The 18730-nt window shown below is 39.9% G+C and overlaps 1 protein-coding gene across 2 annotated transcripts in view; it reads left to right on the top strand.

Moving 5' to 3' along the window:
• The window catches only part of TRPC7 (transient receptor potential cation channel subfamily C member 7), a gene marked incomplete at both ends in the record, with an annotated part of 66720 nt that overhangs the window by 29361 nt on the left and 18629 nt on the right, over positions 1 to 18730 (top strand). For both annotated transcript variants that reach the window (XM_084268846.1, XM_084268845.1), the window contains 2 exons: positions 8390 to 8554; positions 14358 to 14574. In XM_084268846.1, the coding sequence (XP_084124972.1) occupies positions 8390 to 8554; positions 14358 to 14574 (382 nt within the window). The remainder of the gene's footprint in view (positions 1 to 8389; positions 8555 to 14357; positions 14575 to 18730) is intronic.

The raw sequence follows: 18730 nt of genomic DNA, 5'->3' as shown, positions 1-18730 counted from the left end.
AATAAAATTCCCTCAGAAAAAAGCAATTACTATGACCTGCTATAAACCTGACCTTAGTTGCCCCCAATTTTGGCTTCATCTATCTCCCCATAGGCAATAGACCTGCTAATGTGCATTTTGGATAGAAATTCAGATGGGGATGAGTACAACCCATCAAATAAGTAATAAAATTCAGTATTTCAAGTTATTGAGGGCATTTTCCTAAGCAGCGTTCAGATTTGGGTGTCTGCATAGGTACTGACTCTGGGTGCAGCTCTCCTATGTGGGGTTCTTGTCAGACTTCTGCAGATGTCTACATCCGAGTGTGTTTTTGGGACTCTGTACCTCATGGTGAGAGTCTCATGCTATGAAGGAGTATTACTCTCCATTAGGACTGCTGGGAGTAAAGCCATCTGTATCAGAGGCATCTGAGTCTGAGCACCAGCCCAGCCCTCCCTCACCACACAGCCAAGGGAAAATAGTTTACTGAGTCTCCTGGGGGAGGAAGAGGCTATAGGATTTTAAATTCTCCTTCTGTGCCCACCGTGGTTGTTTTTTTATTGATACCAAAGGGACTTCATTGTTTAGCAGTTTTTTATTGTGGCATGATTTTAGATGAATAATTCAATAATAAGGATTTCCAAGTGGGTTTGATTCTGCACAGATATAAAAACCCCAGAATATTACAGGCTGGGACTTCCAATTCATTTGCTTATAAGGATAAATCTTATAACTGAATTATTTATCCTTACATGTAAAAAGAGGACAAGCCAGGCATTAGCCTACTACAATATGAAACTGAAGTTTGCTTGAGAGCAAACGACCTTATTCACTATGCTATAGAAGAGTCCTTAGCAACAAAAAATAACCTCTATCCTTGCCTCAGAGAAGAAGAATTATAAGGAAACTTTAGGGAGAACAAGATTTAAACTGAACCAATTAAAGAATTTGTGTAAACTCTGCATTTTCTAGCCGTGCACCTTCAATAAAGCACAGTTTATTTTATAGAACATGAATTGAAACTGTAACACAACAACAACAAATCCCTCTCCCTTCCCTCCACTAAGAGGATCAGCACTGGGGAGCGTTTCTCCCAGTAGGCGAATTGCCTTTGAAATGGTCCTGGCAGTTTTATTTACCCCATTACTTTTATTTTCTATTAGACCAGTTTGTTTTTATTGGGTTTTATTTTGTGCCTGTTTGCCATCCTTATGCCTGGTCAAATCCTGTTTCCATCCACGTTACTCATTCTAACGGGACCACGACGTCTCCTTTAGAGAGCTGTGCCACACGGGTGGGTTAGGCCAATTATGCAAGCACTGGGATGCTGGGATCATCTTTACTGCCTCAGTTCTCTCTCTTTGCAAAGTGAGATCCTGATCTTTTTAACGTACTCACTGATTTAGGAGAGAGAGCAGATCTATCCCAAACAACACATTTGCTTTTATAAAGCAGACTGAGTCATAGGAAAGAAATGGGGTTGTAAACTGTAACAATGCTAAGGTTTGAAGTGTGCAAAGACAGAATTCTGGATTAGAAAACTCAGGTCAACCAGCATGTGGATCCAAACATTGGATTTCCATAAAACTGGGAAAGCTGTGAGTATCTTGGGGTTTGGTGCAAACAAGTATTTCAACAAATACAGGAAAAAGAGCCAAGTGGTTTTAATAAGAAAGATGTTTTGGTTCATAAAGGTGCACACGAAAGGTTTTACAAAAGGTGTAATTTATTACTAAAACCATAATAAATACTTTTGGGCTTATGTCTTATAAGTAAGTCAGAGGCTGAGACTGCACAATTTGTTTTGTGTTTTTTTTTCCCTTGTAATTCCAGCTCATCTGGACTCTACAAATACAAACCCTGTCCCTTTGCCGCCAGGTTTATAAACGCTGATGTTAGACTCCAGGTATCAGGTCTGAATATTCACCAGGACTGTCATAAAGCTCATCTACAGGATGAGCAAGAGCCTCATGAATATGTGTGCAATGCCATTAGACAGTCAAATGAACCCCAGGGATGGAGGGAAAGCGGCAGAAATCCTCAGGGCAGGAGCGTTTCCTTGCTTCATGTTCTCTGAGAGGATCTGCAGGAGCTGCAGTGTCTGAGAGGACATTTTCTCATTTAGTGTTTATTTTTATGCCAGATCCCACTGAAACGAGTCCTGATCAGTCAAATTTTCTTTCATCCAATTCGAGCAAGGTTCAATGAAATTCACAGAGTTTTCACAGATTCACAGACTTTTAGGGGTTGGAAGGGACCTCTAGAGATCGAGTCCAAACCCCAAATTCTTTATTGCTTCTGCAGGAAGGAACTTGGACTTAATACTTTACTCTCCCTTGTAGGGCTACTCTGGTGCAAAGTGTGGCCCATGTCCACAGTGTTTAACTATAGTTAGAGCAGGTCTCTTTTGTGAAAATGTCAGACTCACAGCATGGGTATTTGGACTGGAATGTTACTTATTATTTTTCATTCATAAATGATAGATAAAGTAGTTTTCTGTTTCTTTCTACAGTTTTACTTCCGCCCCTTATCAGGCACAACAGCAAACAGTGAGCCAAGTTCCAGCTGTATTTACCCTCTGACAACCTCATTTGTCATAGTTTAATAGCAGAAGCACTTGCTAAAGGCAGATTATTTCAGCGCTTCAGGTCATGAAATAAATGCATTATATCCCATCTGCTTCTGTTGAGGTGTCTCAGAATAGTTTCTTCCAAACAAAGGGCTTTTTGTTCACTTGGAGGCTCACAGAACAGAGTACAAGGTGAAGATAAGTGAAGGCATAAGCATATATTGCCTTTTTCCTGTGCTGAGCATTTCCTAGCAAGCTTCCGTAATTTCCACTGAGCTCTGTCATCTCCTGCTCTGCATTGGGTGAAAGGAGCCTGCAAGTAGGTGGGTCTTTCACCACATCAAAACTGGTCTGACATATTTTTTCAAGCTTTTTGGGTTTTTTAATCCCCCTCCCCCTTCCCCCCCCCCCCCCCCCCCAAAAAAAAAAAAAAGGTCTGTTTCAGTTCAAGCAAAATATTTTGTTCAGTATAAATCCAGATTCTTTGTTTAGGCTTTGAGACTTAAAAATGCTTAAGGTATCAAAGTGGTTTAACAGCAAAGTAATTGTGTTTTGGTTTAATATTGTCATTGCCTTTTTCTTCTGTTGTGTGCATGTGTTTACCTTTTAATTTATCTGATCCTCCTGGGTGAAATGGCAGTGTAACTTTTACCCTTCAGGGAACAGCAGCAATATCCTGTTTCCACCTTTGCCTGAGTTTCTTCCACCCCTGCTGATGTTTGCTGATGCTCCCAGAGCATCTCCAGCAACCCAGTGAAAAGGGATGTGTTCGTATCCCCTTTGACGAGAGTTTCACTGGGAGAAACACAGGAGTGGAGTGGGGAAAGCCCAGCTCTCCATCCCTCCCTGCCTCTGGTTTTGCTCAAGCCCAGCACCGCTGCCCAGCAAACACCAACTCACCTTCCAGAGCAGGGCTGGTCCAGTCCTGCTGGGAACACGGGCCCGGAGAGCTGGGTTCAGGCTGTGTTTGTTTGTGAGGAGTGTCTTTGAGGTGTGTCATACAGTCTTCTTAATAATGCTTGTGTACTTTGATCTTCCCAGAGGACACAGTGTGTGTGTGGTTCAGACCTCACCTGGGTTTTCCCACGTGTGGGTCCCTGCAGCAGCTCTGCTCGCTGGTGACATCCCTGGCAAAATGGGAAAAGCCATTTGATCCCCCCCTCATTTTCCCTTGTAACTCAGTGATCAGCACGACATGCTGGTTGACTCAAACGAGCCATCAAAAAGGCTTTGGCTTTTTTGCTGGGATCTCCAGTGTCTGAAGCATCATGCACCCAGCCAGGGGTTCCTGTGAGCTGGTGCTGCAGCTTCAAACGTGTTAATCAACATAGGCTTGCAGAAGTAATGAGCTACATGAAAAATGTTTGATAACGAGCCCAAAAAGGTTGTTTGAAGGGCACATATGCAGCTACCTGATGGAAAGAAAAATGGCTCATCCCTGCCCCTGCCAGTGTCTCTTGACATTACCAATGTTCTCCTGAAAAACCTATTTATGCAGCTCCTTTTCCAGCTCTGGCTCACTGATGAGATGCTGCTTCCCCCCTGAATTGCAGCTTTTGTTTGCTGAGGTTTGCCAGCGTTTGTTATACCGCTCACAGCGAAGGGACGAGCTGGAGAGGACACGACAGGAGTGTCTCAGTGAGGGCAGGAAAGTTAAAATCACAAGTTGGCATTCCTAGTTCAGAGATGCAGGTTTTTAAAGCATTCTCACTGGTCCACTGATGAATTTTTTCCTTCCTACATCAGCCCCTGGCTGTTCAGTGTAGGGTGCGCTAGCAAAGCAAGATGATCCTGTCTGAGCAGTTAATTCTTTTGCCTCGAGGGTAGATTGCTGGGCTCATAAGGGAATTAGAGTTATTTCAGTAATAAAAAAAGAACTGGCTTTTTTTCTGCACGATTAATTTGGAGCATCCAAGGCTGACCTCTGCCACTTGCCTTAACTTTCCTTATTTCTGCTGACAGCATTTTCTGTCCAGGATAGATATTGCTCTTTTTTTGTTGTTGTTGTTCTTTTCCTGTTTGCTATCTGAGCCCTGTCTGACACTCTCAAGAATTTCCTGGCTTCTTTTCACCTGGCTGTAGCTTATCTGTTACGTGCCACAGAGTAAGAGTGAGACCTTTCAGGTCTGGACCACAGAGTGTTTTGTACAGGGGATATAAACTGTACCTAAACACCCACAGCTTAGGCAACCACAGTGCCAATACTGAACTGTACCTGTTCCTGGGCCCCTCATCACAGGCTCCTTCTCTGTCCAATATAATAGAAAAAAAAATGAAAGTATTTCTATTACAGTGCTTTCAATCAGAAGTCGCTTCCTTTGCAGTTATAGAGCTATAAAGGTACTTTATTGTTTGTGTAGTGAAACTCATGCATTTTTGAACAAGTATGTTGAGGGAAAAAATCTCATTCTGTCGTGAGAGCTGTAAAGTGATTTCCCACAATGCACAGACATGATAAGCTATGAGAAAGTGCTGTCACACTTCAAATTAGATAGCAACATGGGAAAGTTACCCTTCGGTGTGGTAGCCACAGTGATCTCTAAAACATTCCCTTTATTTCTGTGTGTAAAACAGCTCCTCTGGGCCCTTTGAATTCCTACTGAAGGCTTTGAGAGAGATTTGTTTTTTCAATATTGTAGACAAATCTTCATCTCCATTTAACCCCCTGTAGCACAGAACAGTGGCTTTCAGAGGCGTCAGTGCTTCCCTGTGGCTTTCAGTGGCACTCAAAAATGTCTCCATTACTTGAGCTAGCTCTTCAGATTGATGTGTGATTTTATTATTCTGGGTTTTTAGCCTTTATTTTTTTTTTTTAATTTTACTGATAGGCTGATAAGATTTTCTTCCTAACTCAGAGGCTTGCCTGGCTTAAGGACAAACCACTGCCATCTACTGGGGTCCCTGGGCTGTAGGACCAGAAACGATATCACTGGTTTCTGAATGTAGAAGCATTGCTAAACCTTTCCCTTCAGCTCCCAGATCCTTTCCAAAAGCTTTCTGCCTTCCTCTTCTTCTGTGACCAGCACAGGAACAGCCACAGATTGTCCCTAAAAGCTTCCTATCCTCATTTCCCAGGACTGAGGAAAGGGAAATAGCATTTAACAGGAACTTTAAATCCACTTTGCCAAATTTAGACCTCTGAAATTCAATATACTATAGCACTATTTTTCACTACACTTTGAAGCACCTTGCCCTGAAGCTCTTGTCTCAAGCTTTGTTCTTTTCTGGGCCTATGACACGAAGCAAAGCGTTAGTGTAACCTTTAACTTGGTGTCAGCGCCCATTACCAGAGAAGAGAGAAAGCCAAACACCTCTGTAACGTCTCTGATGAGATCTAGGATCAATTTTTGAAGTTTTGACAGAGTGAGGGCTGGCACTGCCCAAGGGTCACCGCATGTTTCATTAATATCTGATGGAGCAAACATAATGAAAAGCTGGTGCATGCTGTAAGCAAATAACAGTTCAAACCTCGTTCGTGCTCTTATTTTTCTTATCCTGATCCTATTTTTCCCTCATTTTTATAATAATCAGAGGCAGATGAAACCATCAAGGCTCTATGGCGTGCTGCCAATCTTTATTGCCTCGTACAAAATAAACTGTTCCAATGAACTGGGTTTTATGGCAATTCCTCCTCAATTTTCCTGTATTTGTATTTTCATTGTAGCTGTTCCCAGACAGAGTGAAACAATGAACAGATTAAAATGTCTGATGAATTCTCTGAAATGCCAACCAGCAAAAGTCTTTGACTGTCTCACTGCCAAGGACAACTGAGTTTCTGTGTCTGAATCAATTCTCATAATGCAGTGAACAATTACAAGAGCAGGAAGAAGCCTGGCTCTTGCTTTGGCTCTTCATCTCAGAAGTCTGCCCATCTCCCAGTGTAATTTTCCTTTCCACGATTTGCTACAGTTGCTGTTGAATTCATCATATCTGAAAATAAAATTTACAGAAGGAATCATCTCCCTGTCGAACTTCCTCCCATTCCATCTCTCTGTCCCTTTGCCAGAAAGATACAAGCCCTAGCAGCATAGGTGCAAATGTAAAGGCTGAGTGTTATTAGGAAATGCCTCCTTGCAATACTGTTGTCATCAGCCAAAACTTAAACTTCAGATGCTCAGAATGATCAAGACTGAAATTTTTTTTCTTTTTTGAAAGCAGCATAAAAGAAAGCATATTAATTTTTTTTTTCTCCCCTGGAAATATTAAATCTAAAGAAAAAGGAGTTTAAAAGTACTTTTCAAAGTTCTTCACTCTGATTTACTCAGTGAAAGGGGTAAAGTCTTATTTTCTACTTTTCCTTTTTGAGAAATGCAGGCCCCCAAGCCTGATTCATCTGAAGAAGCACATTTTAAATAGCTGCTAATGTGCTGTTAAAGAAGGAAATGTGCTATTCCACAACAATCCTAATTACTGTGCAACTGTATTTCATTCTGCACTAGTAATGAACTGATCACTTAAACTCACAGTAACGGTTTTGTTATTGTGCAAACATCTAGAAAAGAGTCCCATTAAATTCCCAGTTTGATCATCATTTCATAGATAGTAAAGATGAAAGCACAGCAAGACTTTTCTTTACTTTTCAGTCCCAATAAAACTCCAGACTGAAATCCCCACAGCTGGTTGCAGCTAAAGGGGCTGAAGTAGGGTGACAAAGGAGCTGCCAAACATGGTCCATGTCCACCCTGCCAGGCAGGGGCAACAGCAGCCATGAAGCCCCCTAGTACCTGTTGCTTTCCTCTTTTCTTTCCCACTCTACCCCCTTCATCCTCCTCATCACCTCCAGAAAGTTCTGCCTATTGAAACCCTTTTACATTTCCCTCCTAAGAACATTTATTCACCCACAAAACTCATAAATGAAACGCTCTGTTCTGCTAATACAATCAGCTGCATTAGCAACATATTTATTTTTCATCTTTTCTTTTATTATTTTGCCTTTTAATTTTCTCTCTTTGTGATTAAAGATAGTCAGATTCTAAATTCAATCATCCTGGAGAACAATATGAAATAAAGAAATTTAATCTTTTATAATAAAAGTCTTTCATGGGATCCAATGGTGTTGTAATTTTACCATTAAGAAATTGCCCTTTTCAGTTGTCTGCTGCTTGCCTTCTCTTTTTCCTCTGAACAATAAACGAAAGAAGAGTTTCAGTTACAGGATACAAAACATGTACTTTCTGTACCAGAGCACCAGAGCTTTTCCTTCTGCTTTTAAATTTGTCTTTTTGTCCCATCAGTAAAGAATGAGCTGTTATTTTTTTTTATAAGTAAAAAGCTAATTTGAGATAAAGCATTTAAAGTAGCAAAATACCAGACAGACCTCTTGTAGCTTGCAGAAGGAGAACGGTGCAGAATAGTTTGCTTTGGGTCTGCGTGTAGCACGCAGAACAATGTAGTATTAGTGCTGTGTTGAGCTATGATATCAATAGCCTGTGTCTTCACCAAGCTACCTGAGGTGGGTTTTATTCAGCTTGGCACCAAAGTGCCTTCCCTGCATCTCTTCTGAATCTCACTGTAAGCTGTGTCAGATGTAAATGTTGACCCCCACAGAGGCGCTCAGTCAGTGCTGGCCACAGAGGGTTGTTGGGTTTTGGCCTCAATGGCCTGCTGTCTAACAAAACTTGTATGTAGGGAAGACAAGAAGCAGAAGTGAAACGTGTTCTGCCAGTACCTGGGGATTTGGGGTGTCTGGCTTGCAGTTTTCTGGTTGTGACACCATAAGCTATGTTCTACAATGAAGACGTGCCCTGTCTTGTTCCACTGACAAGTTCAGCAGGTTATTCCCTGAAATCTCATCCTCCTCAGACAATGCTGCTGATAATTCTATTTCTGTTTCCCTTACAGTTTGTTGCTCACCCCAACTGCCAGCAGCAATTGCTCACTATGTGGTATGAAAACCTCTCAGGCTTACGGCAGCAATCTATAGCTGTGAAGTTCTTGGCTGTCTTTGGGGTCTCCATTGGCCTGCCGTTCCTCGCCATAGCCTACTGGATTGCTCCCTGCAGCAAGGTACAAACTCATTAAGGTGCATGTTTTTTATGGTCATTTCTATCCAGGGCCTGGAATGAGGTCACATACTTTTCTGTGATGCCTTTGGGAAGTGACTCATGCCACCCTCTAAGATCGCCCCAGAGGAGAGCAAGTGTGAGGTGTGGCTTGATATACACAAATGAAGCTAATAGGAATGGTTTGAGATTCTATCTTTACAGGTAATAGGAGTGGGGTGATGGGGAAAGGAAACACTGAGATGGTGGGTGACAAGAAAAGCATAGGGACAAGAAATGGATAGAAAATAATAACATGGGAGTGGGGCGAAGAAAGAATTGAACCATCAAAATGGGGAATAACTAAATGAGAAGATCTTTGTTGCTCTTTTAGTTAACTCTGATGTTTAAATTCTCATTCCTTTTATGTACTTTTAGTAGCAGGTTCCTTCCTTCGTCAGGGCTCCCCTCTTCTTTCTCTGTGATCCTGTATTTTTAATGGGTGGAGTGTTATGGTACATGGGTCTGAAACTCTGGCAAGCTCCAGAGAACTGCTTAGTGTTGCAGAGAAGACTAGATTTTTATCATATGATCTTTATGGTTTTGAGGGAACAGATGATGAAACTTGGAAAACTGCCGTGTACCTAAATATGTCTGTGCTGTGCCTCACAGCATCAGAGGAGGAGAGCTTTGCCAAGACCTAGAGGTCAAAGGACCAGAGCCAACCATCAGCTCAGGTGAAAGCTTGAACTGCCTGTGGTATGAAATCTGTAGTGAGGTTACCATCCTGAAAGAGTCTGCTTGAGCAAGTGGAGATAAATAAGTGTGTGGCTGAGTGATAAATAGCTTTTTCACTACTCTTGCCACAGAAGAATGGGGTGGCATGGAAGAAGATAATTTCACATTCAGCAATAGCCAGCAACATCATCCATTACAGGCTAGAGGTCTTCAGCAGGAAGCTTATCAGAGGTACTCTAAATTTGATAAAATGACCCCTGGTACTGGTAATTAATTGTCTTGAAAGCATCTTCTCCCATTTCCTTTAAAAGTCATTGAGGCTTTCTAAATTTGTCAAGCCCAAGAAATTATAGCTTCGTGGATGGATATTAAGGGAAGACTACAATTTGAAAAGATTTCCGTTGGTACAATCAGACAAACCTTCCAAAAACAGCCTTCCACATCATCTGATGAAACATGTTTAAAGCTTAGTGTCCTTCAAGATATTTCCAAGAAAAAGACTTTCTCTTAGAGTAATTGAGAATGTAACTTAACATTCTCTCAAGGTCTGTATCAACACAAAACTCCCCAGATATTATGAATACTGGGCAGCACTCTGAAGTTTCACCCAGAGAAGTTCATGTGAAAGCCACTCTGTGTGGCAGGAGGTTTTGGTTAGGTTGTTGAGGGAATTCATGTGGGGAATTACCATGTTGATTCCATTATGTCACAACTCAATCAAGCGAGGTTTTATAAAGTTGTTTAATTTCCTTCACCTCTGTTGAATGTCCTGGAAGCCAGCACACCAGCCAACAGCAATATTTGAAGTCTGTTCTCAGAATTACAGAGGTTGCGTTTGAATAGAGCAATAGGTGGGGAGAACAATCAGGCTAGAAATCAGTGGAGATTTGAAATAAAGAACATAAAAACTAAGGGGGAAAAACAGGCAAAAAAAAATCTAAATAAGTCAGTTTTACAGCAGAAATAAAAATAATTGAGAAAGTTATTTGGTTTTAATTTCCAGAAGTATATTAAGTATATTAAAATTTTAAAAATGGAGGCAGACAACTTTTCATTGACTGAGATTTTATTAGACTTTTGTGCATTTGACTGAAAAACCATACATAGGCTTCTATCATAAAGTCAAATTGAAAGTTCTTCCAGGTAGGAATTGTCTTTTAATGCATGGGTTTGCATTGATCAGAACAATGTAGTCTTGATTTTTGATTGGGATCTGGGCTAGAAATAACTGAATAATGAATGCATTTTTTCTCCCATGAATTGGTACCTTGCTCAAAATCATCATTATCAGGTTCAAGAGCTGAGGGGTGATGCATAAACCTTGTATCCTCTCATAGTGTTAACACAGACAGTTTTACATAGGCGGCATACCTGCTGACAGTGGTGTTAAGAGAAGGTTTATGTGTGAGCAGCCTAATTTTGTTCTGGTCAGTTTTACAGGTGTTGTGTTTGGTTTTAAGAAGCAAACACAATGTTACAAAATTGGGTAATGAATTTTTCCATAGTAACAATCAGCTAAGATATTAGCTTAAATCAAATCAGGCCTGAATTAAAAGACACATGGATGCCCAGGCATGAGTCAGGAACTCATTTCTGAGCTAAGACAGTGAGAAAAATGAATGAAATTCCTGTTATGAGGAATACTGCTTAGAGGGGCTGTCCTGGCTGATGCTATTGTGTGTCACGTTCTTAAGAAGTATTAGTCAAATTAATTTCACATAGGGTAAAAGAATAATTCATATCTCAAAATAATTCCTTCACTGATGTATCTTAACAAGGAATGGGTTCTCAAGTCTTTACTCTCTAAAAGAGGTTGTTTTTTTTTAATTAAGCTTTGTGGAATTAGAATATACCATACCAAATACCACCCTTGGAAAGTTAGTAAATAGTATTAACTGGAGTTTGCAGCCAAACTTCTTCTGAGTCTTCCTTTGCATTCAGTTGTGCAGAGCTGCCTTTCTTAAAATCAGTTTTAGTGTCAGTTATTCATTCACCTCTGGATGTGCAACCTGTTATGAGACCCCTGGATTGTAAGCCCATCCTATCCTGAAATATCTGTGTTGACTCATCCCTCTCATGGAGGCCATGACTCTGAAATGAACTGTTGCTTTATATGTTGCTGTCCAAAACTTATTTCACTGGTGATGAAGAGAGAAGATAAGGGATAGAATGGAACTGCACAGTCTACTGCCCAAAAATATAATAACAAGGGCAAGCAGGACTCTTTGGACTGTCTGCAGAGCTTCAAGAAGTATTTTCTTTCTTCTCTGGTCAGTTGAAATGCACATTCAAGTATTACAACACTAACAGAGATCATTTATACAGTTCTCTGCCAGGGTTGTTCTCTGGGTTTCATGTAGCCATGCTGGGAGTTGATGAAGCATAGATCCTGCTGGGATAGACTCAGCATCTTTTAAGGACTGAAACTTTAAAGTACTACTCTACCTGTACCTTTTTACTCTGGGTCTTTTCCTATTTTCCTCCCCTGTTAAGCTGCATGAAATTTCTACAACAATATACTACTTGTTTCTGCTGTGAGCATAGGATTGAAAATAATAATGAATTTATATATATATATATATGATGTTTCTATCTTTATTTGTTAGTGGTAGAACAAATAGAAAGTAGAGATTAATTTGCATTTGGAAAACTTTGTTTCACTATCACATTTTATATTTTTTTATTTTTGACATGTCTTCATGCTTCTTTATTTTCCTGTAACATGGACTGGATACTAAGCCATGAAATGAGCTGTTCCCTTAAGAATGAACCTTTGTATTCACACACTGTCAGTGTTTCTGTCTTAACAGTGTCAGCCATGTACTTCCCCATATCCCAATTTGATGAAAGATGATATTTTGATTTAAAATAGTAATTGAGAAATTGATATATCCAAATAGTTTCATACCCTGAGTTTAACTGTATCATGTGGCTTGGAAAACATATCATCTTGTCATAAAGCATTATGCTGACTGGAGGAACTGACACTTCATTAATTTTCTGCAGAATATTCTAGCAAACACTTTCACCTCCTATAGCTTTTTAGCTAAAAATCAGATTTTTGAGAAGATATGAAAAGCATCAGCTCAAGAAAAAAAACCTGTAAGCTTTCCACAGTAATAAGGGGGATAAAATGCTGATGTAACACTGAGTAAATGCAGACTTCTGCTAAATCAGTAGCGAGCTAAGTTAAATTATCCACAGAATTCATTTGGTTCTGTAATACATGGGATTATTTCTCTGATAACCAAGGCAGTGCAACTTTCATCTCAGGTCTCTTTAAGTTTCAATAGACAGCAGAAAAAGGCTAATCATTCAGAGATAATTCATGGTTCAATGGAAAGTACTTTTTTCTCTTTTAGTGAATTCAGAGTATAATTAAGTCTTTTACAGACTGCAAATACACTTTCTTAAGACCTTGTTGGTAAAGCCCCATATTCCCATAGTTGTTGTTATACTTTGGTCTTGCTCTCTGAGCTCTCTGACAGGTCACATGAGGAAAACATCTGAGATTATTACTTTTTGGGGCATTGCTCAAACATCCCATCAACCCATATAAATTCTGCTACAAGATGGAAAGCTACCAGCCATAACAAGCTGTTGAGAACTAACACTACACCACGTTTACAGCAGAGGGGTGAACTAGCATCACAAGTGTTGGGACTGGTTTTAACATGCTTCATTTAGTCCCAGATCTGCCATAATATTCCTAGACAAGATTAAGAAAACCTGAATCTGGATTTAGTGAAGTATCTACCTGCTTGAACAGATCTTTAATGACCTCAGAGAGAAGCAAGCATGTTAAAGGCTTGCGGATAGAGCAGATTGTTTTCATCTTCTTCATTTAGAAGTCTTTCTGGTGTTTAGAGACATGCACATTTTCCAATAGGGTTTACTATTCTGTCAACTTCATAAAAGATTTATATGACATTTTCAAAATTTAGAGGAGAAAAAAGAAATAAGAACCAGAATCATACAGCTTCCTTTGAATTTCTGCTAAACCTAAAGTGCCCTGCTATTAAAATATTTCTTGCTCTGCAATGACTGGAGACCTGGGCTCCTTCAAACAAAGCTGCTACTGCAGATAAGAAAGAAAACAAGGAATTTTCTGGTTTAGTCCTTTTTCCTATTTCCTATAAAGTATTATTGTCAAGCTAGTAGATATTAAGAAAATTTTGAGGCTAGAGTGTCATCCAGAGAAATTAATTGATGAGTAATATACTGCAAAGAAAATCCCATTTGCTCTGAGGGGGTTTTGGAAAGGGCACATACAGGACAGCACTTGCCTTGCTCTCTGTTGTGTCCAATGCTACGGGCATCGGTCCTTGCACTCCTAAAAATGTTCCTACTCTGACATCTCTCCGGACTAATATTTTCTTGGATGAGAGATGATGTGAAATGAGAAGGATGTTATTTAAATTAATTCACAAACAAAGCTTTTCAAGAAGAACTGAACAAATAATAGCTATAGCAAAAAGATCTGCTGCTCCAATTCTTGGCTTAACAGCCTGAAATGAATCCTTGTGTTCTGGGAAGTGAATCTCCAGCTTTTGCAGTAATTATGAGAGGAGACTATCACACTAAAACATATTAAAAGCATTATTGAAGTACCTTTAAACAGAAGGTTATATGCTACGCATCATTAAGGAACCAAGAATTCCCCATTAATAAAAGATTCTGATATATAACAATGATGTAAGGATGAGAAGTGGGCCTTATATTGACACACATGAGTACATTCATATAACACCTATAAATATAAGCATGTCTCATATAAATGTCCCATCTCTTCATTTTCCACTTGCCATATGGCCAGGACAGTTAGATATTATATGTGGGTATAAAGGAGCAATCTAAGATACTGCCATGCCTAGGAAATTATCCAAAGGGCATACTTAGAACAGCGATGCTTAATGTCTAGTAATAGCAAAGAACAACTTGAACAAACCCCCGTTTAGTTCATGATCTATACTTAAGTTCTGAATCCTTTTTACCTTAAGCAAATTGTTCAAACTTTTATAGGAAAATAACTTCCAGGAGGTGGATAAGGGGAAGAAAATCTCTTATGTTTTGTGTATGTTTCCTTGCAGTTGGGACGGACGCTCCGCAGTCCTTTCATGAAGTTTGTGGCACATGCAGTCTCTTTCACAATCTTCCTTGGGCTGTTAGTAGTGAATGCTTCGGATCGATTTGAAGGAGTAAAAAATCTCCCCAATGAGACCATCATAGATCATCCAAAACAAATATTTAGAGTCAAAACAACTCAGTTCTCGTGGACGGAATTGCTGATCATGAAGTGGGTATTGGGTAAGCAAAACCAAAATGTCTATGAGTCCTCTGGGGAAATTCAACATGACTAGGAATAGCAAGATAGGCAGTGACAAGACAAAGGAAAAAAAACCCACAAATCGACCAAACCAACCAAAAAACCCAGAAAACCCCACTATGAGTCTGAATTAGAAATAGATGGAAGTATTTTGATTAAAACAGGATCAAAAAAGAGTTCTATTTTCGACTCTCCTTTTCAAAATATTAAATGATGCTTAATAAGTACTCACTTTTCTGATTTTCCGCTTTCCATAGTGAATGCTATAGATGTTGTCTGTTTGCCTCTCTTGCTTTATCATTGCATCTTAAAAAAAGGTATCTTAATAATAGAAACCTATAGCTTCACTCCATTTAAAGTGAGCAGAAAGAATTGTGTCCACTGGGACATGGGTAGCCATCAGCCTATTTTATTACCCTGTTAGTATATCTTATTATAATTCACTGAACCTCAGTTTCTTGATCCAAAAAATGAGTATAATGTTATTTATGTTCTTGTAATGCATGCTGAGCTCTAGTGATGAAAACTAGAGTAAATAGAAGTTTGATTTTACAAAAATTCATATTGTGAAATTGTTAGTGGTGGGAGGACAGCACAACACTCATATCTTTTAAAAGACATTAAATTATCCAACAGTTATGAAGTATGGTTTCATCTGGGTGAACCCTTCAAGTGCAAAAGTATGTCATGTGTGCAAGTTAAACTTCCAGGGAGTTTTAGGCAAATTCAGATGTATTACTGTTCCTGTAGGCACAACTTATTCCTGGCAGGTCAGCTACCTTGAACCATTAATCTAAACAAGCTCAGAAGAATTTATTGGGAAATTGAGCTTATCAACTCCACAGAATCTTTGCCTACCTCCTCTGTATCTATTTTTACTCGTCATCATGAATTTGATTCCTTTCTTGCAGCAAATAATTCCACAGTTCCATAAGTACCGATGGCATTAAACCCCCCTGAAAAATAGGATAGGGCTGCTCTATCTGATGACTTCCTGGCCACCATTTCTTTGTTCCCTGTCTCCTCAATAATCAGAATCCCATACAGGATATTAGGCTAGAAAAAACTGAATAGATGCCAGGCTGGATAGGGTAAGCCTGTAAGATATATTTTTAAAATGATATTAAAGCAGTTGGACAAGATGATTAGATTTGAGACTAGGTATTCTTTTCTTATAGGCAGTAGGTATCTGTCTGCCTGGTGAGTTCCTGAGAGATGAAGAAGAAAACATTTCATTTAAAGCGAAGGTTTTCACTTTTCTGGGAGAAGAAAAGTGATTCATTGTACGGAGTTCTGAATATAATGAGATTTTCTAATGACTGCCTACATCAGCACTGACAGCCTTCTCTGGCCATTTTACCTGTATGCCTACAGAAAGCTTCAAATAATGTTTCAGCAATACCAAGGTGAAAGTTTGGTGCACGTGGCCTGCAGACAGCTGACATGGGGCCTTGAGCAGTTGCCAAGCCTCATACGTGACCTTGAACTTTAAGGACTGGGAAAGCACAGAGGGTGATGGACTGCCCAGCCTTTTGGCACAAAAGTCTCATAGGTATTATAAATATGTATATGTAAGTAGAAATATAATCAATTAAAAGTGCTATAGATAGAAATAACACAGGTAAATTTTCCAAGACATGTTTTTCTAAGGATCCAAATGTAAGTAGACAGAAGTATATCTTGAAGTATAAAACTTCTAACTCTTATGTACTAACTATACATAACTATATTTGATCCTGCTTGGCAACACATTCAGTTGCTGTCTTCAGACTCAACAGTGTAGGTGTGCTACCTACATTTTGATTTGTAGTACAATCAGAAAGTGTAATTTTACTTATCCTCAGATTGTAAATCCCTTTTTTCTGTTGCTGTTCTTTCTCTTTTCTCCATCATACCGTGGCACCAATGATGAATCCTGATGACACATTACTTGTTCCAACCATAGCAGACCATTTTTGACAAATTAGTTTACAGGTCCTTGATCTGGGTTCTTTTTTGGGGAGAAAATTGGCTGAGTTATCTGGCTGTCAACCGTAAAATTATGACGCATGTTCAGAATAGCATTTTTCAAGGCTAATGTGCTACATTAGCATAGCATAGCGTGGCCATGAGTGAGCACAGTCTGTAACAGCACTCTGCAATTAATCTTGCTAGAGATATGAAAATTGTCCCACGTGTAGATGTTTTAAGGTAGTGTTGGTTGCCCATTTAACATCCCCATGAACAGTTAGATAAACAGGAGCGTTTTAGGTGGAAGAACAGCTTTTTGGTCTCACTATTCTTTATTATGAACGAGAATCCAAAGGCTGCAGGTGATAAACCTGTTGGCACAGAGAAGTACTGCAATGCTCTGAAAGGAGAACTTGCCCCTTCATGCATAGGGCACAGCTATTTCAGCTTGTGCATCTGTGACTTTGTATGCCTTGGCTATCTTTCCCCCCACTGCCAGGTCTTCCCATCTCCTTTCAAGGGATCAAGTGAGCAAGGCTGGGATTTTCCTCATGACCAGTATGGACACAAGTGTGCAGTAGAAGCAGGGAGGATTTACTTAGGGAGATAAAATCCCCACTGCAAAAGCAGACAAGGTAGCAGATAAACTCTAGGTAGACGTTATCTGAGCACTACCTGTGCTCCTAATCCAAGAGTTTTTTTCAGGCCCAGAAATGCTCAAAGACATTTCTCCAATGTCAGTTGCTCATGGTTTATGTACCAGGCCAGTGGATATAGAAATCTGGCAAATTACTCCTTTTTGGCAAGCGTCTCTTCATGTGGGACAGCCTGTGCCTGCAGCTTTGACTCTCCTTCCCTGCTGAAACCAGAAACAACCATCAAGGTGACATTTTTGGTTATCCCTCCTGTGTGAGAATGGGCACAAGAGATCTGCAGGAACTGGAGAGCAGAAGTTCCTCTTATCCCACCTCTCCATGCATTGAACTCAGGAAAACAATCTCTCCCAGACTCTTAGAAACACCAGATTGAAATGCAATCACCTCTTGGCAAATCTGCTCTACCCAAGTTGTCTGCCATTATTTCTCTTCTTACACCCCACCTGACTCCCATCCCCTGAATTTTAGCTGCTCTTTCTCTCCTCAGTATTGTTACTTAAGGAGAAGCTTTGAATTACTCTCTCACAATGTATATGCAATTACCCTGCAGTACTGACCGAATAATTACTGTAACTATTCTACTTGTCCTGAATAGACACTTTTCCATATGTATGGATAAAAAATGATTGCCATACAGTTGGCAAAAAGAATGATCTAAATTATAGGCCAATAGTGTGATACTTTCACAGAGTGATTCTAATTTTAGTCCGTCTACTCAGTTTTAGACATTTCTTACTTCATTAATCTGTGATTTAGGTATATTAAGTGACCAAGATTAGAAATAAATTTGGATGGGAGAGTTAATATTTAAACTAGAAGAGACATTTTTGGGCATAGTGAACAAGTGCTCTGGTGGGCAGAGTTACCACGCATGTGATACTTCCTGAAGTGCTTTAGTACCTTTCTATGACACACATGCATAATGCATGGAGCTAATGCCTCCTGTCTATCACTTCTGGGATACTTTTTTTTTTTTTTAAGCCAGAAATGTTTCTTTAATATTTCATCCTCACTCCAGGACAGCTCCTGAGAAAACAATTCTTCTACCTTTTCCCTTAGGCTATTTATTATTTAATCTTACTCATGATGAGTGACAGCTGGGGATGAAGCTCCTGCTTTTAGTCCACTGAGCACCTGCAGACTCAAGAAGATGAGCTGGGAGTGCTCAGCACACCTCAGGCTCTCTCCCAAGATAGATTTATACAAGGCATAACCTATATCAGCATATGGCTCCCAGGACCTGCCTGGAGATTCCAGGGCTATGGAGGTTACAGGCTATAGTGGTACCTTGGTCACCAGTGGTATTGATAGCTTAGCTTTCCTTTTTTGTCTCAGATCCTTCCCCATGAACAAGGACTGACAGTGACAGCTCCTCATTCCTCCAGCCTCCAGCTAGATTCACATTGCCTTGTTTCCTTTCCTATAACCCAGCCTTTCACTGCACCTCTTGGGACACCACGAGCTTCCAGGAGTCTCAGAAGTAGCTGAGCAAACACATTGACATGCCACACCAGGAAAGCTTCCAGCAAAG

Source organism: Gallinula chloropus (assembly GCF_964237585.1).
Source record: "Gallinula chloropus genome assembly, chromosome: 10".
Classification (NCBI taxonomy): Eukaryota; Metazoa; Chordata; class Aves; order Gruiformes; family Rallidae; genus Gallinula; species Gallinula chloropus.
The sequence above is the reverse complement of the archived record's forward strand: the minus strand, read 5'-3'. Positions and strand labels throughout refer to the sequence as shown.